At 18.3% G+C, this 25,203-nt stretch overlaps 5 protein-coding genes across 5 annotated transcripts; 2 read left to right on the forward strand and 3 right to left on the reverse strand.

The window, feature by feature from the left end:
- Positions 1–145: 145 nt before the first annotated feature.
- Positions 146–826, reverse strand: SRAE_X000195200 (Lipase EstA/Esterase EstB family-containing protein; the record flags this gene model as incomplete). The annotated part of the gene is made up of 2 exons (XM_024654751.1): positions 146–291; positions 331–826. 2 exons carry the CDS (start codon positions 824–826, stop codon positions 146–148), a joined length of 642 nt encoding a protein of 213 aa, XP_024499422.1.
- A 5,135-nt stretch (positions 827–5,961) lies between these two features.
- Positions 5,962–7,743, forward strand: SRAE_X000195300 (Acetylcholinesterase; the record flags this gene model as incomplete). Its single annotated transcript, XM_024654762.1, has 2 exons — positions 5,962–6,060; positions 6,097–7,743. 2 exons carry the CDS (start codon positions 5,962–5,964, stop codon positions 7,741–7,743), a joined length of 1,746 nt encoding a protein of 581 aa, XP_024499423.1.
- A 7,446-nt stretch (positions 7,744–15,189) lies between these two features.
- Positions 15,190–15,793, forward strand: SRAE_X000195400 (Ras-like protein 3; the record flags this gene model as incomplete). The annotated part of the gene is made up of 2 exons (XM_024654773.1): positions 15,190–15,372; positions 15,416–15,793. The coding sequence occupies 2 exons, from the start codon at positions 15,190–15,192 to the stop codon at positions 15,791–15,793; spliced, it is 561 nt and encodes a 186-aa protein (XP_024499424.1).
- Positions 15,794–16,962: 1,169 nt separating this feature from the next.
- On the reverse strand, positions 16,963–18,897 carry SRAE_X000195600 (Hypothetical protein; the record flags this gene model as incomplete). The annotated part of the gene is made up of 14 exons (XM_024654784.1): positions 16,963–17,021; positions 17,066–17,131; positions 17,182–17,256; positions 17,291–17,329; positions 17,365–17,415; positions 17,470–17,520; positions 17,569–17,838; positions 17,914–17,937; positions 17,977–18,036; positions 18,080–18,106; positions 18,440–18,463; positions 18,512–18,547; positions 18,587–18,719; positions 18,778–18,897. The coding sequence occupies 14 exons, from the start codon at positions 18,895–18,897 to the stop codon at positions 16,963–16,965; spliced, it is 1,035 nt and encodes a 344-aa protein (XP_024499425.1).
- Positions 18,898–22,900: 4,003 nt separating this feature from the next.
- On the reverse strand, positions 22,901–24,400 carry SRAE_X000195700 (Hypothetical protein; the record flags this gene model as incomplete). Its single annotated transcript, XM_024654795.1, has 5 exons — positions 22,901–23,095; positions 23,145–23,260; positions 23,345–23,947; positions 23,999–24,220; positions 24,280–24,400. 5 exons carry the CDS (start codon positions 24,398–24,400, stop codon positions 22,901–22,903), a joined length of 1,257 nt encoding a protein of 418 aa, XP_024499426.1.
- Between the last annotated feature and the right edge of the window lie 803 nt (positions 24,401–25,203).

Consider the following 25,203-nt stretch of genomic DNA (forward strand, 5'->3'; position numbering starts at 1 on the left):
TCTTGACTATTGTTCCAGCATTTATGTAAACTTATAAGTTGGTTAATTAAATGCATGCATTCACAAAAAGTGTTTTCTCCATTTAAAGGATTATCCTTTAAACATTCATTTTTAAGAAAAAAATCATTCTAAAAATAAAATATTATTAAATTTTAAAATATACCTTATCATTATAAATTTCAAACAAAAAACTTGGGGGAATATTACAAGTAAATAATCCATGATTCAAAAGTGGAAAAGATATAATTGAGTTAATCTTCTTTAAAATAGGTTCCCCAGGATAACACGATTCTAAAAAAAATTATTTATTATTTTTTGTCGTAAGTATACCTCCAAAGGATTCTAAGTATTCACCTGAAACTGCTCTATCAACTAAAACTCCACTTAATGAATCAACTACAATGTTAACAGAATCATAGCCAAACTCATTAGTTAAAATTGAAATTAATTTATTAATTTTCATTACATCTTTACAACCTGTGTATCCTAAAAGAAATTCATTTGGAAAACGCTCATCTATAATTATTTCATACAATTGATCATTAGTATATCCATTATCCAAAAGGATTCTCTTTGTTGATTCAATGTCAATTCTATATAATGTTTCATTTAAATAAGGATGTTTTAATAAATTGTAAACAAAAATGACGGGTATTATGTTAATATTTGAATTTTCAAAATCACTTAACTCTAAATTTTTAGTATTATAATAGACATTATTTTGATACTTGAAAGTTTCTAAATAATTATTTGGTATTGTTTCCAGATTTGTAAATGCGGCAATAATACCAAAGTATAAATTTAAGTAGAGTGTAAATTTAAGCATCACCAATCACAACAAACTTACCTAAAGCTAGAATAGAAAAATTAGATAAAACATTCTCATTTATATATGGCAATTAGGATACCATATTTTACATAAATCTATTCCCATGTTAATTGCTCAATTAGGTTGTTTTATTTTTTTTTCTTGTACCGCCTTCTTTTTTATATTAATATGAAATACTGCACAAATCAGTTTTACTTAACCGCATATTCTTAAATTAAATTTTTTGGATTTTAAATATAAGCAATGACGTTAACGTTTATATTTGCAAAATATCACAATTAATAGATTATAAATTAAGTTGATTGTTAATCTTTATATACTCTTTAAATTTTTAAAATCTTTTGATTAATTAGCTTATATTCATAACAATTTTAACACATGATTCATATTAACATTTTTAATGATTAAAAAATTTTAATAACTTTGCTGAATGTTAATTTATGTATAAGAGAGATAATATTGCAATTATTTTAATTAACATTGATATTTTCTTTATACAAAAAAAATTTAAGGAACTTTTAAAATAACTTAATTAGCATAATTAATATATTTATTCTTGAAATAATGTTATAAAGCAAAAAATAAAGCACATAATAACATAATAATTGAAAAAAAAACTTATTTTTACAATTTTTTTTGATAAAAAACGTATTTGTTACAATTTTACTTACAATATATTAAAAAAAACAAAATAATTTTTTTAAACATAAATTATTGTGAGTTATTATTGCATTATTTAACTTTGTCTTATAAAAAGATGAAGGTATATATTATTTATTACGTAATTTTAGTACACAGTAGTTTATAAGTATAGAAAAATTTAGTTATTTTAAAAAATTTAAACTTAATCTATCATAATATCTATTCTTTAATACTAATTTTTTTTCTAAAAATCATATAAGTAAATTTGTTATAATTTTTTAGGTGTTTAAAAAATATTAAATATTTAGAAGCATGCAAACACAATTTATAAAACTATTAGATATTAATTATATTAAGAGTTCAGTATTACTTTAATATTAAATCATTTTCATACTTTACAACGGTGCTTTTTTCTTTCATATCATTTAAATTCAAAGAACTTTAAACATTATTTTATATAATTTTAATTATTTTTTTGAATAAAAATGTATGTTTGAGCAAAAATTATTTCTTTTAATCTTTATATACTTTTAAGCTTAAAAGTATATATTAATTATCAATATTTTCATTATTAATTTGTTTCTAATATTATAATAAAAGTTAAACTTTGATTTTATAAAAACCACCATATAAATATGATTTAATATAATTAAGTTTTTAAAAGTAGGGAAATTATTTCATAAAAACATTATTAAACTTACACAAAATGCAAGATGTGCGTCAATCTATATTTTAGAGATCAGATGGCATTAGAGTTTGAAGAAAACAATTAATTTTTTCAAAAAAGCATATTTGAAAAAGTTGTTATTACAATATTATTTTAAAAACAAATTAGTTTATATGTTTTTAATAATATTTTTTTAATTTGAAATAAATTTATGTAGTACAATATGCTGCAAATAAACAATAAAATAAACAAAAAATATTTTAAAATTAATTGTTCTTCTGTAACAATTAATTTTTTTTCAACATTTAATTTAAGTTTTTTATGTTCTGTAGTTAGTCAAAAAAAATATAATAATTTTAGATTTAAAAAAAGTATAAATTTAAAATTTATTTAAACTTAGTAAATTATCAATAAATAAAAATATAATATATTGTATACTAATTTCCTATTCTATTATTAATCATTTGAATTTCAATTAGAAAAAACTTTTAAGCATAAATAAAGATCTGTATAGATAATAAATTTTAATACGAATCTTAAAATGTTTAAGAATCGTTTAATATTTTTAAAATTGTACTTCTTTGTACATAACATATCAATTACTTTATTTAAAAATTCTATTTTATCAAACAAAAAAATTTTATTTATTTGGGATTTAAAATAGTTTAAATATATATATGAAAAGGTAAAAAAAATAAATTGATTAGCAAAAATTTTTTTTATTTCATTCTACTACAAATTGATTTTTTTATAAACAGTATATGATTCATAATTTTAAAATATTTTAAATTAGTTATTAAACAAACTAATAGATTATTTTTAATTTTTGTTTTTAAAAAATTCATTAGAAAACATTCTAAAGTTATTCAGTCAAACTCCATCATTTACTAAAAAAAAATAATATTGAGTGCACCATCAGATTTCAAAATGTAGATTTAATCTTTTATACAAGTAACAAACAAAAAAAATTGTTTTTTACAAAACAAATAATAATATTTATTATAATTTCATTCCTAAAAGTTTTAAAAAATTTAAAAAACAATAATTTTTAGATATACAATATTCTAATCTTCAAAATTAATTAAAAAAAAGTTGGTATATGCGTTTATCGGGAATCGAACCCGAATCGGCCGCTTGGAAGGCGGCCATGCTGACCATTACACCATAAACGCGTGTACGTAGTCAGAAGCAAAAATTTACTTTCATACTATAATCACAGCAACTAAATAATGCAATATAATTTGTTAAGATAATAAAATTTAATCATTCAGTCTTTAATTATTATTTTAAAATATTAATATATTTATTCTTACAAATGTAACAATAACCAATAAAAAAAATAAATGCGTTAACTTTTGCATAAAAATTCATTATAGAAATTTTAATATAGAATGATAAAAATATTTAGACTTTTTACATTAAAATATTTTTCTACTTTGAAAAAGTTAAAGATGCATTTAATATCATAATTTTATAATTTTTTTTATATTGAGAGTAATTATAAACTCAGTATCATCATTATCTGTTCGGATAAAAAATTGTAAAATATACATTCAAAAATTTTTAAATCTTTTTTCCAATATTTATAACTTATATTTTTTAAAATTACAATATAATATGAAATCGCCATTTTCTTTTCATTTTACTAAGCACCATGATATATAATATTTGTTCAGACTTAATATAAAATTATCTGCATAAAGGATAATATTGAAAGATTTTATTATTAACTATAAAACGTCAAGAACTAAAAAAAATATTTTATAACAAACTTATTTTTCTAATAACGAATGTTTATAGAGCAATAATTGTAAACGAAAATTAGAAGCCATTGCAGGCCTCGTTCCAAAATTTCGAAAGCTGAAGGATTTACTTCAGAATTCAATAATTACCTCAAACTGGGTTTTATAAACCAAAGGATTTGTATAATATACTAAGTATATCATTTTTATTTCATTCTCTCATTTTCTAAATGTTAGTATTAACGATCTTTCTTTAATATATGCTCAATGTCTGCTTGTATAAGTAATAACTTTTTATAAAATATTAAAATATGGCATCAAATTATCTGATAAAATTTTTAAAATTATCTAAAATTTAACAATTTATTAAATGATATTTTAAAAGTAATAAACAAAAATTATGTAATAGAAATTATTTTTATGAATGTGTAATTATGTAATTTAAAATTTATTAATCTGATTATTTTAAGGATTATTGTTTACTTTTGATTTTCAATCATTTTTTTCCGTTTATTTAATATAATTAATAAAAGTACAATTTGGAAGTACTAGAAAAATTATTTAATAAAACTTATTGGTACTATTAAAACATTTTGATATTATTAAACAAAAACATACAATGTTATATTTTTTTTAAAAAAAATAAATATGATAATTTTATTTTTTTAATTATAATATATTTATTAATAAATCATTTATTATTTAAAGTTAACTATTTTTTTTTGTTGTAATAGTTATTATCTTAAACATTTACTTTTATCTTCTCTTTATATATTTTAATAAAATTTCTAAATGTTAACGTCCTGCAATATTAAAATTTTATAAAAAAAAAAAGTATGTATATACTATCTAAAATATATTCTAGTATGTAACTTATTTAATTTTTATAAAAAATTTTATAATTTTTAATACAATTTTATACAATTTACTATTTATTTTTTTTATTTGTTTGTTAATATTAAAAAAAATACTTTATTAAACATTTATAAAATAAAATAATTTTTTTTTAAATATAACATTTTTATTTATATATTAACATATTTAGATTTTCTATATTTAAATTGAAAAAATCAATAAAGCTAATTAACAATATAATTGTTAATGTATTAAAATGTTTTATGTATTTTTATTATGTTTCTTGATGTTCAAAATATTCTTTTAAAAGAAAAATAATTAATTTCATAAAATATTGTTTAATTTAAAAATTGTTTAATAGAGATAAGAACAAAAATTTTGTAAAAAATTATTATAAAATAATATTAAAATTGATATTATTTTTCTTTAAGGTATAAACAAAAATAAATAAAATTTAAATAGTCATTGTTGAAATTATTAGTAAAAATATAAATAACGATATTTTTGTATGTTGTAATAAAAAATTAAGTGTATATGATAAATGTACAATTGATTTACAAAATAAAAATATCTTTTTTTAATATTATCAAATTTTAATTTATCAAAAAATGTAAGAAATTTTGATGTATAAACTGGTGATATATAAAAGTTTTAGTGATTGCGAAGTAAACCTAATTTTTTTTATTTATAATTATTTTTATGGTAAGTATTATTTAATTTTTGTACTATCTTTTTCAAATTTTTTATCACTTTTTTATGAATTAGTAAGACTTTGTTAATAAATAATAACAAACAATTGTGATTAACATATATAAAACATGATTAACTTTTTTTTGTAAGTTGAAGTAGATTGGTAAATGTCCAATAGTTATATTTCTAGTGTTAAAATAATTTAAATTATAATTTTAAAAATTTTAAATCATAATTATGTTAAAGTTTTTAAAAAAATTTAGTTATTTAAAAAACTTTAAAATATATTCATTTATTTTTTGTTAATTTGTCAAAATACTGTTATTTAATACCTACTGAAAATTTCAAAAATAAAAAATTAAACAATAAAAACATTTAATTAATTCGCTTTAACATTAGTGACCAAATATTTCTGTTATGTTATACTTGTATTTAATTAAATCATAATATACATTTAATCATTGGAATTTGTAACAAATTTATATAAAAAGCAAGATATTACTCAAAATTTTTATTATTAGTTTTCTGTTGTAAAAATGATTTTTTTACAGGTTTTTTTATTTTTTCAATTACAATACTTTATAATAGGTAAAATATTATATTTAAGTAATGATTGCTTCAGAGGCCGCAAAGCGGTAAATATTAATTTTTTTATTAAAAGTTATTTTTAGATTGATTATCCTGATGTTTATGAATTCTACGGTATTCCATACGCTTTACCTCCATTAAAACAATATAGATTTCTTCCACCAAAACCAACATATGACACTAGAGGTATGTATGGGGCTAGATGCATTGATGCAAATGTACGTGCAAAAACATGTATTTTTACTAGAACAGCTCAAAATTTTTCTAAAAATGATATTTGGTCAATATTTCAATCAGAAATGTCTGAAGATTGTCTTCAATTAAATATGTGGATACCTAGAAAACCAGCAGGTCCTGTTTTAGTTCATTTCGTTGGACCAAATTATGAAGCGGGAAATTCTTATATGCCTTACTCTGATGGAAGTATATTAGCTCATATGACAAAAACTATTGTTATTACTGTACATTATAGAGTTGGTGTATTTGGATTTGCTTTAATGGGTAAAAAATCAAAAGTACCTGGAAATATGGGACTTTTGGATCAACAACTAGCATTGAAATATATTTATAAGAACATTGACGAAATTGGTGGTGATAGAAGAAAGATTACTATTTTTGGTCATGGTACAGATGGCGCATCTGCAACAGCACATCTTTTTTCGGAAGAAAGCAAGAGATATTTTTCAAAAGTTATTGCTTTTTCAGGAACAATAACACATGATTGGGCTTTAGAAAAAAAAAAAGCTATTGTTTATGATAATTTCAATAGATTAGCCGAAGCAGTAGGATGTGACAGATTTCTTGAAGACAAAGTACTAAAATGTATGCAAAAAATAGATGCTGAAATATTGTCTTTAGAAGCTGATCAAATTTATAATTTGGAGCAATCAATATTAAAATACCCATTTTTACCAATTGATAATGATAGAAAGTTCTTTAAATCTCCTATTAAACGAAAATTAAAATTTGGTGACTTCAAGAGAAATGTTTCCATTGTAATTGGAAAATCATCCGATGAAGGCTCCTTAGGTATGGTACAATATTTAAATAAAAAAAAATATGGTTGTCAATTAAATTACAAAAAACCTGCAAATAATAAATTAAATCAATGTAAAATGAATAAAAAACAATACGATGAAGTTTTTGAACTTGTTGCAAGAGATGCAGACTTAAAAAGAAAAGCAGTTCCAGATCTTCAAAATATTTATAAACCAAAAAAACCTACTAATGATGAACGTAGAAATACAGCTTTAAGATTAATATCTGATATTGCTTATGATTGTGATTATATTAAATTTTCTGGAGAAGTTAGTGGTTTTCTTTATGGAAATGAATATTTCTTTAATTTTAAAAAACGTTTATCAAGAAGTAAATGGCCAAAATGGATGGGAGTTGTTCGTGGTGAGGAATTATTGTACTTGTTTGGACATTCATATAAATTTCCTTTTGTATATGATAGAAAGAAATTGGAAGATGAACAAAACTTTTCACGTCAAGCTATGAAAACATTATTTAAATTTTTAAATACAGGTAAATTATATAAATCTTGGAAACCATTTAATCCTTGGGAACCATATGGTGTTGATATTGATCGTTACATGTATCCATATGAGCACTTTGCAAGTGAAAATGTTACTAAGTTAGAATGTTTTAAAATTGGTTCATTGTTACAAAAAGAAAAATCTCCTATTAATAGACGTTTTATATCTGACTATTTAAATCAAGGTTAAAATTTTATTTTAATGATAATTGAAAGGTTCATTTTTTATATTTAAAATTTAATATTTTTTATAAATATCTTAAAATAAAACTTTTTTGTCAACACTATTTTCAGAAGTAAAAATCAAATGAAAATTTATTAAAAAAATATATATTTTGAATAATTTTTATATACCAATACATATTTTTTGAAATTCAAATTTATACATGAGAAAATTTAATTACCAAAAAAGCAAAGTAGGCACTATTATTACTAATTTAATTCATCGTTTTATTTTTTATAAATATTTTAGATATAAAATGTTTTATTTAAATGTGATGTTAAGATGTAATACTTTTCAATTATTTAAAAAGATACAAATATTTATTTTAAATTGCACTTAGTCAATAATCATAAATATAAATTACTTTTAAATTTAAATAAATTAATAAAAAAAAATTTAAATTTTTCTTCATTTTTTTTATAGTATTCATAAAACATAATTGAAAAAATGAAGTTTATGTTGTAGAAATTTTTAAAATGATATGTTTCTCATTATAATAAATTTAAAATATCATTTGAAACTGTTATTTTGCAACATAATATAAAAAAATGTTTAATTTCTTACACATTTTTGTTACGAATTTAAGAATAACTACTAAAAAAAATAAACGAAGAAAAACAAAAAAAAGTAAACAAGGTGAGTTCATTTCAAAAATTCTATTTTACAATAAGAAATTGCTTTGGAAGTATCAGAAGGTTCAAACAACGAAGTATTTAAAAAAAAAAGAAATATTAATATATTATTATTATTTAATGTAAAAAAACAATTAAATTTATTCTAATTTGATAAAAAAATGTTTATTAAATAATAATTAATCACCAAAAAAGTTAGTGTATGCGTTTATCGGGAATCGAACCCGAATCGGCCGCTTGGAAGGCGGCCATGCTGACCATTACACCATAAACGCGTGTACACAGTGCAGATGCTAAAATTTTTTTTTTATTATAATTACGGCAACTTGTTATTGCAATAAAATTGTTATAATAATAAAATTTAATCATTCAATCATTAATAACTATTTAAAACTATTGTTAAAAGTAGATAGAAAAAAAATTTATATAATCAGCAGAATAATTTAATAAAAAATTTTATAATTTTAAGTTTTTTACAAATTTTTAATTTATTATATATTAAAAAAACTTCTATGTAAATTAATTTATAAAAACATTACTATAATAGTTTTATTTTGTACATGTAATAATTGGAGAATAAAGATAAATTGACAAACCCCATTATAGTTTTTTTGTTAAGAATTTAGAATATAACAATAAATTTTTTGTTCAACTATAGTAATTAAAACTATTTTAAAAGTTGTTGCTAATATGACACAATAAATTTTTATTTTATTCTGAGTGAATAATTAAACTAATTTATTTTTAAAAACTTTCTACTTGATTCTAAAAATTTAAAAAATTTTTAAAACTAAAGTTTAAAGATTGGTAAGTTTAATAATTGTCTGAAAAAAAAAGATTATATTTATCTTTTATCCATATTTATAGTAACTAAAGTTATTCTATTTTTGATTGCCGTTCAAAAAAATATTGTTTACTTTTAAAAAAATTATTCTCATTTTATTTTATAAATTAACAAGGGGGAGGCTTCGCCCCCCCCTTGTTAAAAGGCGCGTTCCGCGCTCTATAAAAAAAATCAAAAGTTTTTGCAGCAAATTATAAATTTTATTAATTTAAAAAAAAACTCCTTTTGTTATATTTAAATTTTTTTTTTATATTAATATATACAACATTATTATTATAAATTTTTGAATATTTTTTAATTTAAAAAATTTTTAATAATAGAAAATAAGATAGGAACTAACTTATGATTATTTGATAAATTATCAACTTTATTAAATCAAAATGTTCTTTATTATACATTATCTCATTAGTTGAATTGTTTAAAACTTTTTTAAACGTTTTCTTATGTATCTTCCTGTTTTTAAAAATATATTTAGACTATTGTTTTAAAAAATAGTGCCAATTACATTTATTATATTTTTAACAATTGAAATAATACTAAAAATAAAAAATGATTACGTTTTTCGTAATCAGCGTGTTTTTCTCTATTAGAAAAGTTATTTAAATATTTAAAAATTAAAAATAATTTCACCTACTCAATACTCGCCTATATATATTTAGGATGTTTAATAAAGTATTTTTTTAATATTAACAAACAAATAAAAAAAAATTAATAGTAAATTGTATAAAATTGTATTAAAAATTATAAAATTTTTATAAAAATTAAATAAGTTATATACTAGAATATATTTTAGATAGTACGCACATACTCTTTTTATAAAATTTTAATATTGCAGGACGTTAACATTTAGAAATTTTATTAAAATATATAAAGCGTAGATAAAAGTAAATGTTTAAGATAATAACTATTATAAAAAAAAAAGTTAACTTTAAATAATAAATGATTTATTAATAAATATATAATAATTAAAAAAATTAAATTTTCCTATTTATTTTTTTTTTAAAAAAATATAACATTATATGTTTTTGTTTAATAATATCAAAATGTTATAATAGTACCAATAAGTTTTATAAATTAATTTTTCTAGTACTTCCAAAGTGTGCTTTTATTAATTATATAAAATAAACGGAAAAAAATGATTGAAAATCAAAAGTAAACAATAATTCTTTAAATAATCAGATTAATAAATTTTAAATTACATAATTTTTGCTTATTACTTTTCAAATATCATTTAATAAATTGTTAAATTTTAGATAATTTTAAAAATTTTATCATATAATTTGATGTCAAATTTTTATATTTTATAAAAGTTTATTACTTATACAAGCAGACATTGAGTATATAGTAAAGAAAGATCATTAAAACTAACCTATAGAAAATGAGAGAATGAAATAAAAATGATATACTCAGTATTCTATTGTAATTCTTCGGTTTATAAAACCCAGTTTAAGGTAATTATTGAATTCTGAAGTAAATTCTTCAGCTTTCAAAATTTTGGAATGGGGCCTGCAATGGCTTCTAATTTTCGTTTACAATTATTGCTAAAAAAAATATGATATGATGTTACTGCTAATGTAATTTGTAGTATTTTTTAAAATGTTGAAAAATATCATTTTTTAACTTACTAAAATGTCAAAAAAGGTTGTCTAATTTTTGATTGTATAAAAAATGCGTTCAAAATAATAATAGTTTTTTTGATTTTATTATTAATTTATAAGAATAGTTTGGAAAAATTTATTTTAATAAATTCAAAATACTGTGATTAAAGTTATTGTTATTTGTATAAAAATTTATAACTTAAATAAAAAACATTAACGTTGCTTTTTTTTATTCTAGCAAATGCAAGTTTCTAGTTTAAAATGGTTCTGGTATTTAAATTTTTTTTTTATTTTTATAATCATTTTTTAAAAATGAAATATTGGTTTGTAACATTTTTTTCTATATCAATGAACATTATAAAAAGCCGTTTAATATTTTCTTTAAATTATTTATTAAAAGCTTTTCCATTTATTTTTTTGGTAATGGTATAAATAAACAACTGTGAATGATATTTTAATGTGTTATGTTAATCTTTTTTACATTTTTTTTAAGAGAATAAAGTAAAAAACTTATTAGCAGTATTATTTTTTTGTAATATTATAATAAAAATGTACACTTTAATTGTTATCTTTTTTTTTATTAAGAATTACAAAATTATTAAAAATATGGTGGCTGCCAATAAAATTTTAGGACACAATTTTGTTATCATACAATATAAGTTAAATATATTTTAATGCTCCTTAATCTCAGTTGCCATGTGACACTGCAAAAGAAATAAAAAAATTAATTTAGAAAGAATTACTAATATATGTATTATCCTTATCTTTTTATAAAACTCTGTAATAATTTTTCTATTTAAAAGACAAATTTAAAAACTTTTATTTTCATAGTAAATGTAATATTGGTAAAAAAGAATTATTTAAAATAACTTGAATAATAAATGATACAATAAATGTTTAAAAAAATCATGTATTTTTTTAATTGTATTTTATTATTCTATACATTTTCTTCTCCTGGACAATCACACATACAATTGTTGACAAATTCTGTTTTTGTAATTTTGTGGACTTTATAATAACAGCCACTACAATTTTTAACTCTTTTACAATTACTTTTGCAGATATTTCTACACATTTGTAATTATAGGTTGGAAATAGAGGTATGAACAAACTCTACTAATAAAAATTATTGTTAACAAGATGATAAAAAAAGTAAAGTTCATTTTAGTTGATGAAAAATATGATTTCAAACACATCAATAAATTTTTTTCTACATAAATTTTTTAATGAATAAACAATTTTTATAACATATTTTATAATATAGAACATAATATTTCTTACAGATCAATCATATTTATGTAAATTATAAAAATATTACTTATATATGCATATGAAAACACTTAAAAATTTTAAATTATAATTTTTTTTATTTATTAAATAAAATTGATTAGGTTAAAGAAGAAAAAAGACTTAATATTTTTGAAATTAAAGTTATTAAAGATCAAAAAAAAAATTTTTGTTAAATATTTTATATTTTAAATTTATTAATTTAATAAACCAAATATCAAGTTTCTTTTGAATGTTTTTTTTTTGTAAAAAAAAATTTTAAATTATTATATAAATAATTGTGTTACTTAAAAAAGCTATTAATTTAATAAATATTTCTTAATAAAAAAAAATATAAAAATTTAATAAAGCTTATTAATTTCCTTGAAAATGATAAAAAAAATATATATTTTTGAAAAGAGTTAAACATTTCTTTAAATTTATTGTTTTATTTATATAAACATAATGTTTGAAAAATGCATTGAATGATAAAAGTAAAGTAGATAGGATAATAAAAAGTCATAATTTTAATCATTAATATCTCTTTTAACATTTTATACATAAAATATGAAAATTAATAATAATGACATAAAACAAAAAGAAAATAAATATACAGGATAACTTATATGTATTCTATTATGATTTGCATTTAATAACTTCCTTCTTTAAAAAAAAATATTATAGGTATTATGCAGCAAAACTTTTAAACCAACATTTTATAAAAACTAGTTCATATATTTTATTTTAATTTTAAAATATAAACTTCACAAGAATAATCTGAATTGTAAATTTCATATTTCTTCTACTTTAAAAAAAAACAAAGTAATTAAATTTTAAGCGTGAGACATTACTTATAAAACAATCACTAAGTTTTTAATATTACATCAAAAAGTATTAGGCTGGTAAAAAGTCGGAAAATTTATATATTTATTTCTACACTTATAAATGCTAGAATAGTAAAAGGATGACTGTTTGGTTGTTTAAATTTTTCTAATTGATTAAGTTTGAAAAAACAGTTGCAATTAGTAGTTCCACTTTCGTATAAAACATTTTCTTTTATATAACATTTTAATAAATTATTAAATTTAAAATGTTTTAAATCATTTTATAGTTTATAATTTATCTCAATTTTAAAAATTGTCATTTTAAAATTAAATATTTTTAAAAAAAAAGGTATATTTAAAAAAATTATTGAAAATATATATAAATATCAAAAGAACATTTTCAATGGTTGTTGGAGTAAATTATTCTTTTTAATACAACATATTTCAGATTAAAATTTTTTTAATAATGAGACTTAATACTTTTTTCTATTATATATTTTTATTTCAAATTTAATACATATTCGGTTATTGTCTATTATTATGTTTATGAGCTTAACATTTCATTTTTTCTATAATTTTTTTTATATTGCCATTATCAAGTATTTTTAGTATAAAATTTTTAAAATATTTTTTAAAATATAATTATATTATTATATAAACATTTGTACTTAATGTATAATACAATTTAACATAAATGAAATAGTAAAGAAAAAAGATAGATTGTTGTAAAATATCAAAATATCTATTAAAGAACGCTAATTTTGTTTTGAAACATTCCTTTAAAATTTTTATTCTTAACTTTTATTTCTTCCAATGTTAATTTAGTTTTTTAAGCATTCATTATACATATTAATGTAACTTTTTTTTTAAAACAATTATTTATGTACATTACGAACAAAATGTTTAAAGATTAAATTTCTTGTTAAAATCTTATGTTTAAATATTCGTTTTTAGATATACTACAAAAAGGTTTAGATTGTTTTATTTATATTAATCGGAAAAATAATTTATAAATTTAAATAATTTATTTATTTAAAAAAAAAAATCTTTAGTAGATTTTATGTTTTTGATAAAATTTAATTTAACAAATAATTGTATTTTATATTTTGAATATTTTACATAATTGTTTTTAGATTGTAATCAAATGTACGTACAATTAAATATTTTTTGTATTGTATTTTAGTTATATATATTTATTTTGAAGATCATAATATATTAATTTTATACTCTTAATCTTAATTTAAAATAATTTGTTTAACAATTACATTTGAAATGAATTAAAAATATTAATATATTAATAATCTTATTAATAATTATAATTTAATTTGTACTTTATAGTATAATTTACAAAGAATAAAAGTTTGAAAGAAATGTGAATGATAAAATGAAACTAACAACTTTATTGCTCTCATTTATAAAATAAATGATAATATAAATTATTTTTATAGATAAATCATCATCTATTAATTTACTAGTTATTTTATTTCAATTGATTATTATTAAAAAAAAGTATATAAATAATATTTTATGTTATAAAAAATATTACAATTTTCTACTTCAACATATTTCTATTATTATTTTTTCAGTTTATTTTTTTTTCATTCATTTTACACAAATTAATAAGTTATTTTTTTGTGTAGTAAAATTTAATTAATATAAAACGTTTTAATAAAAAATAATTTTTATCATATTTTATTTTCATATATTAATCAATTATATTACTTTTATACATAACATTCACATTCACATTTTATTATTACATATATTTAGTAGTTAATTTCTAATCAAAATGTTACTTAGCTATTTTTACAAATTTACTAATTTTATAGTATCTTAAAATGTGAAAAATTAACTTTACATGTAATATTTTTTATATCCTTTATTTGCAATTATATTAAAATTACATTTTATAATTATGATGTTATCTTGTAATTTTAACAATTTTACCTCATAAAATTAATACTACAATGAAAACAATGATCAAATTGTTTATGCAATATACATTTAATAAAACTTTAAATGTTTTAGAAATTATATTGTTTTTATGTCTATAGTATAATATATTTCATCTATAATTATTTCTATCATCTTTAACTTTTAACACTTTTTTTAACAATATGTATTCTTTGAATTAATATATTTATAACATTTTTTCAAACATTAATTGTATAATTAATACGTTTTTTTTAGAATTATATTATAACTTTAAATCTTTTTTAATATTAAAATTACTTTTTTTTTAAATAAAAATGCATGAATATAAAATTGTTGTATTAGGAAGTGGTGGTGTTGGTAAATCTGCTCTTACAGTTCAATTTGTTCAGGGAATATTTGTTGAAAAGTATGATCCAACAATTGAAGATAGTTATCGAAAACAAGTTGAAATTGATGGACAATCATGTATGCTTGAAATACTTGATACTGCTGGAACTGTAAGTTTATTTTTAAAAATAGAAAATATTACTATTTTTTTAGGAACAATTTACTGCAATGCGTGATTTATATATGAAGAATGGACAAGGTTTCTTACTAGTTTATTCAATAACTTCACAATCAACATTTAATGATCTTATAGATCTTCGTGAACAAATTATTCGTGTAAAAGATACTGTAAATGTACCAATAATTCTTGTAGGAAATAAATGTGATATAGAAAATGAACGTATTGTTAAAAAAGACCAAGGTCAAAGTTTAGCACGTACATTTAACTGTCCATTTTTTGAAACTTCATCAAAAACAAAATTAAATGTTCAAGAAGTTTTTCATGAGCTTATTAGACAAATAAATCGCCGTTACCCAGATTCTGGTAAACGAAATAAATCAGAAAAAGAATGCTGTTGCAGTATAATGTAATATAATTTGTTTAAATTTACCTTAATTTTTAAATTTTTTAAATCTTGTATTGACTTGTTCTCATTTTTTTATATTTAAAGTAATGTATACGTTCTTTAATTTTATATAATACTTAATATCAAGTATATGCTTGTCGCATTCTATTTATTTATACCAAATAAAGTTGTATAATTGTTACAATTATTAATTTTGTAATACTTAGTGTAGGATTAACAGTTTTTTTTTATTTATTAGCATTTAAATTTTTCAAAAATTTATGTTTTTATTACGTTCTGAAGCTTTTGTTTTTCTTCTTTATATTATAATTTAAAAATATATTTTTTTTTTTTTTTGCTTTTATTAAGTTAAATCAATAAGTGGTTAGGTAGAACAAAACTAATCTATTGTATCTAAGTAATTTTTTGTAACAGAAAAAGTAAAAAAAAAAAACTTATCATTCCAAATAACATGAATATGATTATTCGAGTAAATAAAATATGTTTTGATACAATTTTATAGTATATATTTGTAGTTAGAAATATCTTACAAAATATTTAAAATAGAATTAAATATCTATATATATTTTTATTGTAGATATTTTTTAGGATTTATAATCAAAATTTTTTATGAAAAAAATATTAATCTTGAACATTATTATATTTACAATCGTGATATATATAATAAAGGTAATAGCTTCAGTTTTTTTCCATATTTATATTTTACAAGAAAAATAAACAGATTTTTACTGATGCTAAATAAAAATCTATGTAAAACCAATATTAGTTTCAAGATTAATTTTTATTTTAATTAAAAAAAGCATAGCATAAATTTACGCAAAATAATTCTTGCTATTTGTATTAAAAATTCTCTATCACATTTGCTAATTTAAAATATTTATTTTACTTTAAAATGAATATTTTATTTAAGAAACAATTATTTATACTAAATTGCTTAGTATTTGTTCTTAACTATGAAAAATAGTGTTTCATAATGCATATAATACATTTTAAAACAATAAACATTTTGGAATAGATATCTATAAAAAAAAGTAAAGATAAATGAATTAATAAAAACATTTCATTTTTATTATATACTTTTTTTTATTAGTACAGCTTTTAATCAGAATTTTTCTATTTTTTTTTTTGAGCTTCCAAAATCATTAAAATAATATTATAAAATAAGAATTACATTCATTTTCCAAATCTTCTACGAAAGAAGCCCATTTTTGGTGCACCTCCCATTGTATTTTCTTAAAATTTATTTATAAATATATATGTGTTTTTAATTACTTACTTCTACGAGAAAATGGATTAATAAATGATTTGAAACGCTGAAACTTTGCGCGTCTATTTTGTTGTTCTAAAAAAAAGTTTAATACAGATGCTTAAAAATGAAATAATATTTCTTACTATATATTCTTTTGTCCGCTTTGTACTGAGCTTTCCACAATTTACGTTGTTGACGTAAGGCATAAGGATTTTCACCTAAAAATATTTACAAAAATAAATATACAATTACCCATTTCCATAGCCTGCTGGTTTAACATTTGTTTTTGCACTAAAAATCAAATAAAATTATTTTAAAAAAATTACTTCTTCTATTTTGCATTCTCTGCATCATCAAACCACCACCCAATCCAAGACCTATAATTAAATTTAGTATTTATTATAATAGAACAACTTTTTGTAGTGACTTACCCATACCAGTCACTTGTTGACCAGTAGGACTTTGAAAAAATTGCATCACAGCTTAAAATAATAACAAGTTTAATTTGTATAAAAAAACAAAAAAATTACAATTTGAAGATTGTTCTCCATTTCCATTCCCATTCATTGGACCCATTCCACCACCCATTCCGCCACCCATTCCTCCCATCATACCACCACCCATCATTCCACCACCCATTCCCATTCTACCCATTCCACCCATTCCACCCATTCCTCCCATTCCACCCATACCACCACCATTCATCATACCACCACCACCATTCATCATCATGCCATTACCGTTCATTCTACCACCAGCCATATGTGGCACTCCGCCACCACCACCACTTCCATAATAATCTTAATTATAATATTAAATGTAATTTAAAAGATTTTTAAAAAATATAATTTAATATTTTAATGAATGGTCCATACCTGGTGGATTATTAACATAGCCTCCTGCAATATTAATAAACTAATATTATTTTTTTAAAATACCTGCATCAAATAATATAACGGGTTCTTCGTCATAATTATTTTCTTTGAATTTTTTTTTTTCTAAAAATAAGATAAATGTAGATATGCTAATTTAAAAACCTACCCTTTTTAACTTTGGAATTTTCTAAATCTTAAACAAAATTATTATAATTTATTGGATAAATAAAAAAAAATTTTTTTAATATATGAACTAAAAAAAGTTTGCATTATCTAAATTAATAATTTTCTAATTAGATTAAATACAAATAATTAATCTAATAATTTTTAATTTCAAATATTAATGATAACACATTAACTAACTCACCTTAAAAAAAATCAAAAATTAACTTTTATCTGTTGTAAGAACTTATAGATAAATAAATTATCTTTTGATAAAATTTGATCTTATTTTTTTTTTTGAATCTATGCAATACTAGTTTAATATATTATATTCAATATATATTAGCTGGTGTATCAAATTTACCCTTTTTTGGTTTATATTTTTTAACTAAATTATTGTCATTAATAAAGTATTTTATAGTGTTATTTTAGCTACCTCTTTTAATCAAAAAATTTATGATCTTAAGTAACTCTAAAATTATTTATAAAAGAATGAATAATTTTTTTTTACTTTTAAAGAAATATATTCTTTTTTCCAAGTACTTATGTTTATTTTTCTTAAAGTAATGTATCATGTATTTTTTTTTGTATAAAGAATGTAATTGTCTATCTAATTTATCAGCCAAACAGTTATCCATTTTTTTCTTAATTAAATAATTTCAATTGTAATAAGTTAATTTAAATATTAAATAAAATTCTTACAAGACTAAAAAGAGCTTCTGCAACATCCAAATTTAAGCTTTCATTAGTATAATGTTTTTTTGAAATACATACTGTAGTAAGTATAAATATGTAGACAAAAAAAATTAGTAGTAAATTCATATTATTCACTTAACAAGTATATTAAACTGTTTTTTAATTTTCCTGCTATTAATATATTTAATTTTTTTATGTACGTTGAAAAATGTACTTCAAAAAATAAATATTCATTATTATATTAAAGCATGAAGTTGATTAATTGCATACATAAAAATTTTTGAATTTTAAATAATAGTACTTTTTAAAATTTTTTATTCACAAGATGATTTAGTGTTATGTTTATAACTTTGTAATTTAAAGCACAATTTGTAAACAATATTTGCTTTTTTATTAATATAAAATTTTTAAAATTAATCAATTTCTAAATTTTTAATTTAAGGTTAAACAAATAAAATTGATTATTATGTTAATTCATTGCACGTAAGTTGGTTGAAAAAAAAATTTAACAAATAGATAATTTATTATTTTTATATAAATGTTATTTTATTCAGAAATTTGTTTTTTTTTAATATAAAAAATAACAAATAAAAATTCTTATTTAAGTTTTATTCATTTATAAAAAAAACGTTATATAATAATTTATATTTATAAAGATTTTTCTTACTTAGAAACAGTATTTAAATTTAAATTATTATAATTTCTTATGTTAAGTGGTTTTATGATAAAATAATAATAGTTCGATAATTAATATTTATTAATAAAAAGTATTAAAAAAAAACTTATTATTGAATATAATGGAGTGTAAAAAACATGTAATATCAATCATTTGCTAGAACTTATTTAAAAAAAAAAAGACTTAAGTGAATATTTCTATATTTGTGAAAGCATTCTGTTAATAAAAAAAAGAATTTAAGTAAAAATAATAATTATGCCATCAAACAATAAAAGTATTTTTTTAAGGTTAAGATTAACATAGTATGATTTTTTTCTTTTATATAAAATCAGTTTATATAATAAAAATTACTTAATAAATAAATTTTAAAATGTTAATAATTTAATATAGCTTTTTTTAAAAAACCATAATCAAAATAGTTAAAAAGGACAATTTTTATAAAAATGTCAGAAAATAAATATATTCTATTTTGATTAAAATTTTTTTTTCTATATTATTATTTAGTTTAATGTTTATCAAAATTATATATTATGAATTAAAGTAAGTACAACGTCGATAAAATTCGAGTAAAAAAAGTATAATTAAATAAAATTTAGACGAGTTAAATATTATAATGAACATAATTTAAATCTAATTTGAAAGCAATATATGAAAAAAAAATATATTAAATATACAAAAGTTATAATCATAATATAGTATAATAAAAGAAGCATAAAAAAATGAAATAATTAGTTAAATATGACAAAATAATGAAAACAATGTGTTTAATAGCATAAATTTAAATTTTTAATTTTTACAATGAGTGTTTGAAGAACTTAAAAATAAAAAAAATTTATAGAGCAAATAAAAAACTTTAAAATAATTAAAATAAATATATTTCAAGTTATTTTAATATTCTCAATAAACTGTAAATAATATCATACAATAAATCTACGACGTAGAAAGTTAGGGATTTATATAAAAAAAAAGAAAATCATTAGACACTCTATGATTGACAGAGCGATGTCAGAAGCTTAGAAAATGGAGAAAAAAATTTGCAAATAATTTATCATGGCATAATCTATAAGTATAAAAACTTATATATAATTTCTTAATCTTCCTAGAATTTTAAAAATATATATATGAATTGTTTATAAAATAATTTGAACAAACATATTATAATAAACTTAGGATATTTAAATAGATTTAAATAGATAATTATAATTTTTATACATATTTTCAAATAGCTAATTTTACAATTTATAAATAAAAAATTTATAAAATACTTTGATTTAAATTATTTTTAAAAATTTTGATAAATTGTTAATAAATATAGTTATTTAATATAAAAGGTAAAAATTTCTACTTTTAAAAGCATTTTCTATAAAAAATGAAATTTTAATAAAATTAAAATACTATGTACTATTAAATAACAATTTTTTAAACAATACATGATAAAAAAATTGTTTGCTTTTTATATGAATTATTTATCTATATTAACAAAAATTATAAACAGTGTTTTTTGTCTTGAAAAAAAATATTTTATTTGAATTATTATTTAATTATTTACATATCATAAAAAATATTTTATGGAAGATTTAATTTTCTTATCAGAATTTATTTAAAATTATTAAAAGAAAGATTATTGTTTCATTGTATTGGATTAAATCAATATTAATATTTATTATAAATTAAATAAAAATCAATTTATATTAATGAAAATTTTTAACATTATAATAATCTTTTATAGAATCATTTTATATCTTACAATTGAAGATGTTTCTGTTTGAAAAAAATGTGAACAAAGATATTCCTTTATTTTATTAAAAAAAAATAAATCATTAAAAGTATCATTGAAAAATAATATTTGGATTTGTTTTCAAATGCTAATTATATAAATATTATTTTTTGTATTATTTGTATATATAATTTTAAATAATTTTGATTGTGTATAAATTATATAGCTCTATTTCTACATTTTTATATTTTATTTATATATTATAAGTATAATAAAAAAATTTATAAGATATTTTTAAAAATGATTTAATATTAAAAAATATACTTTAGAACATTAAATAGAAATTATTTAAAATATAGTAAGAAATGATGATATATTAGAACTAGAAGTAAAATAAGATGATAACATTAGTATATAAAAAGTAAAAATTTGACAACTTTAGTCATTTCTTATTTCTTTGATTACTTAGACTTTTATAGTTTTTTTTATTTTATATGAATAATTTTACTTATTATAAGTTTTATATTTTATCCATAGGATAATTTTTGTATTCTTCGTGGCCACGATAGAATTCTCGGTTGAACTTAATATAGCTTAACTATCACGTAAGTCTACGATTGAAGCATTTACTATTATTGTATTGTGTTGATAATGCGTAAATAAAAAGTGTTTTAATATACTTGGACTTATAGGGGTATTAAATATTGCTAAGGAATATAGTCCAGTAATATTTCTGGTCTTGTGTACATCTTAAACTTATTAAATTTTACTATATTAAGTAAATAAGTTAACGCTAGTTTATTATAGAAAAATAAAATATTTTTTTCTTTTTAATTATTTTTTTTAATAAATTTTTATTAAATCAATTAATGTTAATTAATTTACTTAACATTCATGTAAAATTATATTTTAAATGATATGATAAATATGTACGTTTGATTGTCTATCATAAAAAATTTTATAACAAATTCTAAGTACTTTTATTTTTAAGTATAAATAAATGAAAAAAAAATTTGAGTGAAGAAAATTACAATTTATATTATTAAAAAGTACGAGAAATAAAATATTTTCTGATAGTTAAAAAATAAAATTAATAATTTGTTATTTTGATATATTTTTATTTTTTACTTATCAAAAATATGATTAATTCAACTAATTACAGATATTTCAATATTATTTATAGAATCTTTGTTAAATATTATGTTAATAATTGATTTTCAAAGTTTTTAAACCAGTAAAGATACATTCTCCTTAAAATATAAATCTTAAAAATAAATTAAAATTAGATATTTAGTTATTAATATTTATAAAAAAAAATTTTTTTTATTCTATGAAAGTTAATTTATCATTTTAAAATGAATTATTCAAATAACTACTAAATGATAAATTTTTAAATGATTATTCTTTAGTATTTTTTTGTTATCTACATTTTTATAATATTTAATTATTCTTCTTTAATTACTAAATCCATCAACAATATTGTTAAAAAAATTTCCAAATATAAATTATTAAAACTTATTAATCAAAATAAAAATAAATAACACATTTTTGACAAAAAACAAATGATAAATTTACATTTTTATGATATGTAAAGTTTAATAAAATGAAAACAAAACAATATCAAATTTAACAGGAAAAATAACAAACAAAAAGCAAAAGAATAAAAAAAATGGAAAATTTAATTTAATAAATTCTGATTAATATCATTTTGCATTATTGTATGTTTTATTATTAAATTACTTATTACTTTCTTCTTCTTTTTTATCTATATATAATTTAACAAGATCATCAAAACAATTTTTAAAATTTTCTAAACAACCAAAATTAGAAATAACTTCTTCTTTTAATGATTCATCGTCATCAAAATCTTCAGAATCTATAATAAATTCCATTATTATTTTCCAAAGTTTAACATGATGAATAAAAATTAACTAAAATAAAATAATATAAAAAAAAATCATATAAATTTTATAAACATACATAATGAATACCATGTGTTAAAAAAAGATATCCAATTTGATATATAACTAATCCAAGTGTAAATAATGTTCTTTTTGTAGGTCCATTAAAAGTTTCTTTAGTGAGACGTTTATTACCTTCAAAAAAAATTAAACTTAATTTTGATGCTAAATCTTCTAATATTTGATAAATGATGGTAGAATTTAAAATATATTCAATACCTCTACGTTGAACTATATACAAAATATGAATTATAATATTTTCAATAACTAAAATTGTATCAACAAATTCTATTTCTATTTTTTCTTTATGTTCTTTACAAGATGAAAATATTTTAACAATACCCTGAGAAAATAATTCTAAACCAAATTTTAAGAAAGATAAATATTGATCAACAAATTGTTTCTGTAATGGTAAAATGTTATAATTAAAATTATAACAAATTCTATCATACAACATCTTAACCATAATTCTAAATTCAAAATTTTCTTCAATTGATATTGTTTCTATGATGGCTATTTCTAAAAATGGAACAAAATATTTTAAATAAGTGTTGTAAGCAATTATATCTGCTAATCTTTCATTGGTACAATGAAATTTTCCTTTTATACTTGGATGTGAAGTCATAAAAAAAATAAGACTAAACAAAGTTTTTCTAATAGAAAAATTCAAAGGTAATTCTAAAATATTTGAAAGTGATTCTTGAATACTTGTTATTATATATAAACCATGAAATTCTAACTCAGTTTTTTTAAAAACATAATAAATAGCCTTAAATAATATGTTTTCAACTTCATCAAATCTTTTTTCATTATCCTGTTTCACTAATATATTATAAATTGTATCAATAGTTTCTTCAGAAAATACAAAATTACCAGAAAGAATTTCATCTTCAAAGTCCATTTCTAATATTTTTCTTAAAAGAGATTGATAAAACTTAAATGAAGGTAAATCGTCCTTTATTTGAAGATAAGTAAATGCAGATCTTTGATAATTTTTATTACTCAATTCATTTCCTTTATCTCCATAATCATTAGTAACAGTAGTTACTTTTTTAAAATTGTTAACAGTATCAGAATTTATTATTGTTGAATCATCTGAAAAATTATTAAATAAAAAAAATATAATTTACACTTAAATATTAAGAATTACATACGTTTTATATCATAACTTTTAATATCTTCACTTTCAAAAACATTAAAATTATCAACAGCAGATATATCGTTGTTATTATTTTCACAAGATCCTGTTTGGTTATCAATAGTAGAATGATTCATGACTATAAAAATTAAAAAAAAAAGTAATTATATTATTATTTAAAAATATAAAAGCTCTAAAATATTTAAAGAATAAAATATTAAATTAATATTTATTTAATATTAAAAAAAATTGAATAAATGATTCTTAATAATATAAAAATATTAATTTAAATTTTTTTTGAATAAATGAATACATTACTATAGTAAATTTCTCTTAACAAGAATTTTAATTATACAGTAAAACCAATTTATTATAAACGTTTTTGAAATAAAACAATTTTGTTTCGAAAAAATAAAATTTTTCAATGTCTTATTTTCTATATACTATTAATAGAAACAAAAAAAAAAAACATAGTACTTTTTTAATGATGTCAAAAAAAGATAAACATTAATTTGAAACAAAATTTTATAAATATTTAATATAATTAATATATAAAATTCTAAATTTAAGATTATAAAATAATATTTTCATTTGAATTTTCTTTACAAGTAAAATATGTAGTTAATTTTTTTTCTATTATGATATTCATGAAACCATCTTAATATATATATAAAAAATAATATAATTTTTTAAATAAAGCAATAGATAAAAGAAGAATAAAAAATTTAAAATATTTTCATTAATAATATGTAAAAGAAAAATTGAATGTTGAAAAATAAAAAATTATAATTTTCCGAAATAAAATAGCTTTTTTTCAAAAACGTTTTAAATAAATTATTATATTGTATAACTAAAATTCTTGTTAAGAGATATTTATTAGAGTGATGTAATTTTTATTCAAAAAAATTTAATGTAAAAATCTTTATAGTTTCCAGAACCA

The sequence above is a fragment of the Strongyloides ratti genome, scaffold srae_chrx_scaffold0000003, assembly GCF_001040885.1.
Source record: "Strongyloides ratti genome assembly S_ratti_ED321, scaffold srae_chrx_scaffold0000003".
Lineage (NCBI taxonomy): Eukaryota > Metazoa > Nematoda > Chromadorea > Rhabditida > Strongyloididae > Strongyloides > Strongyloides ratti.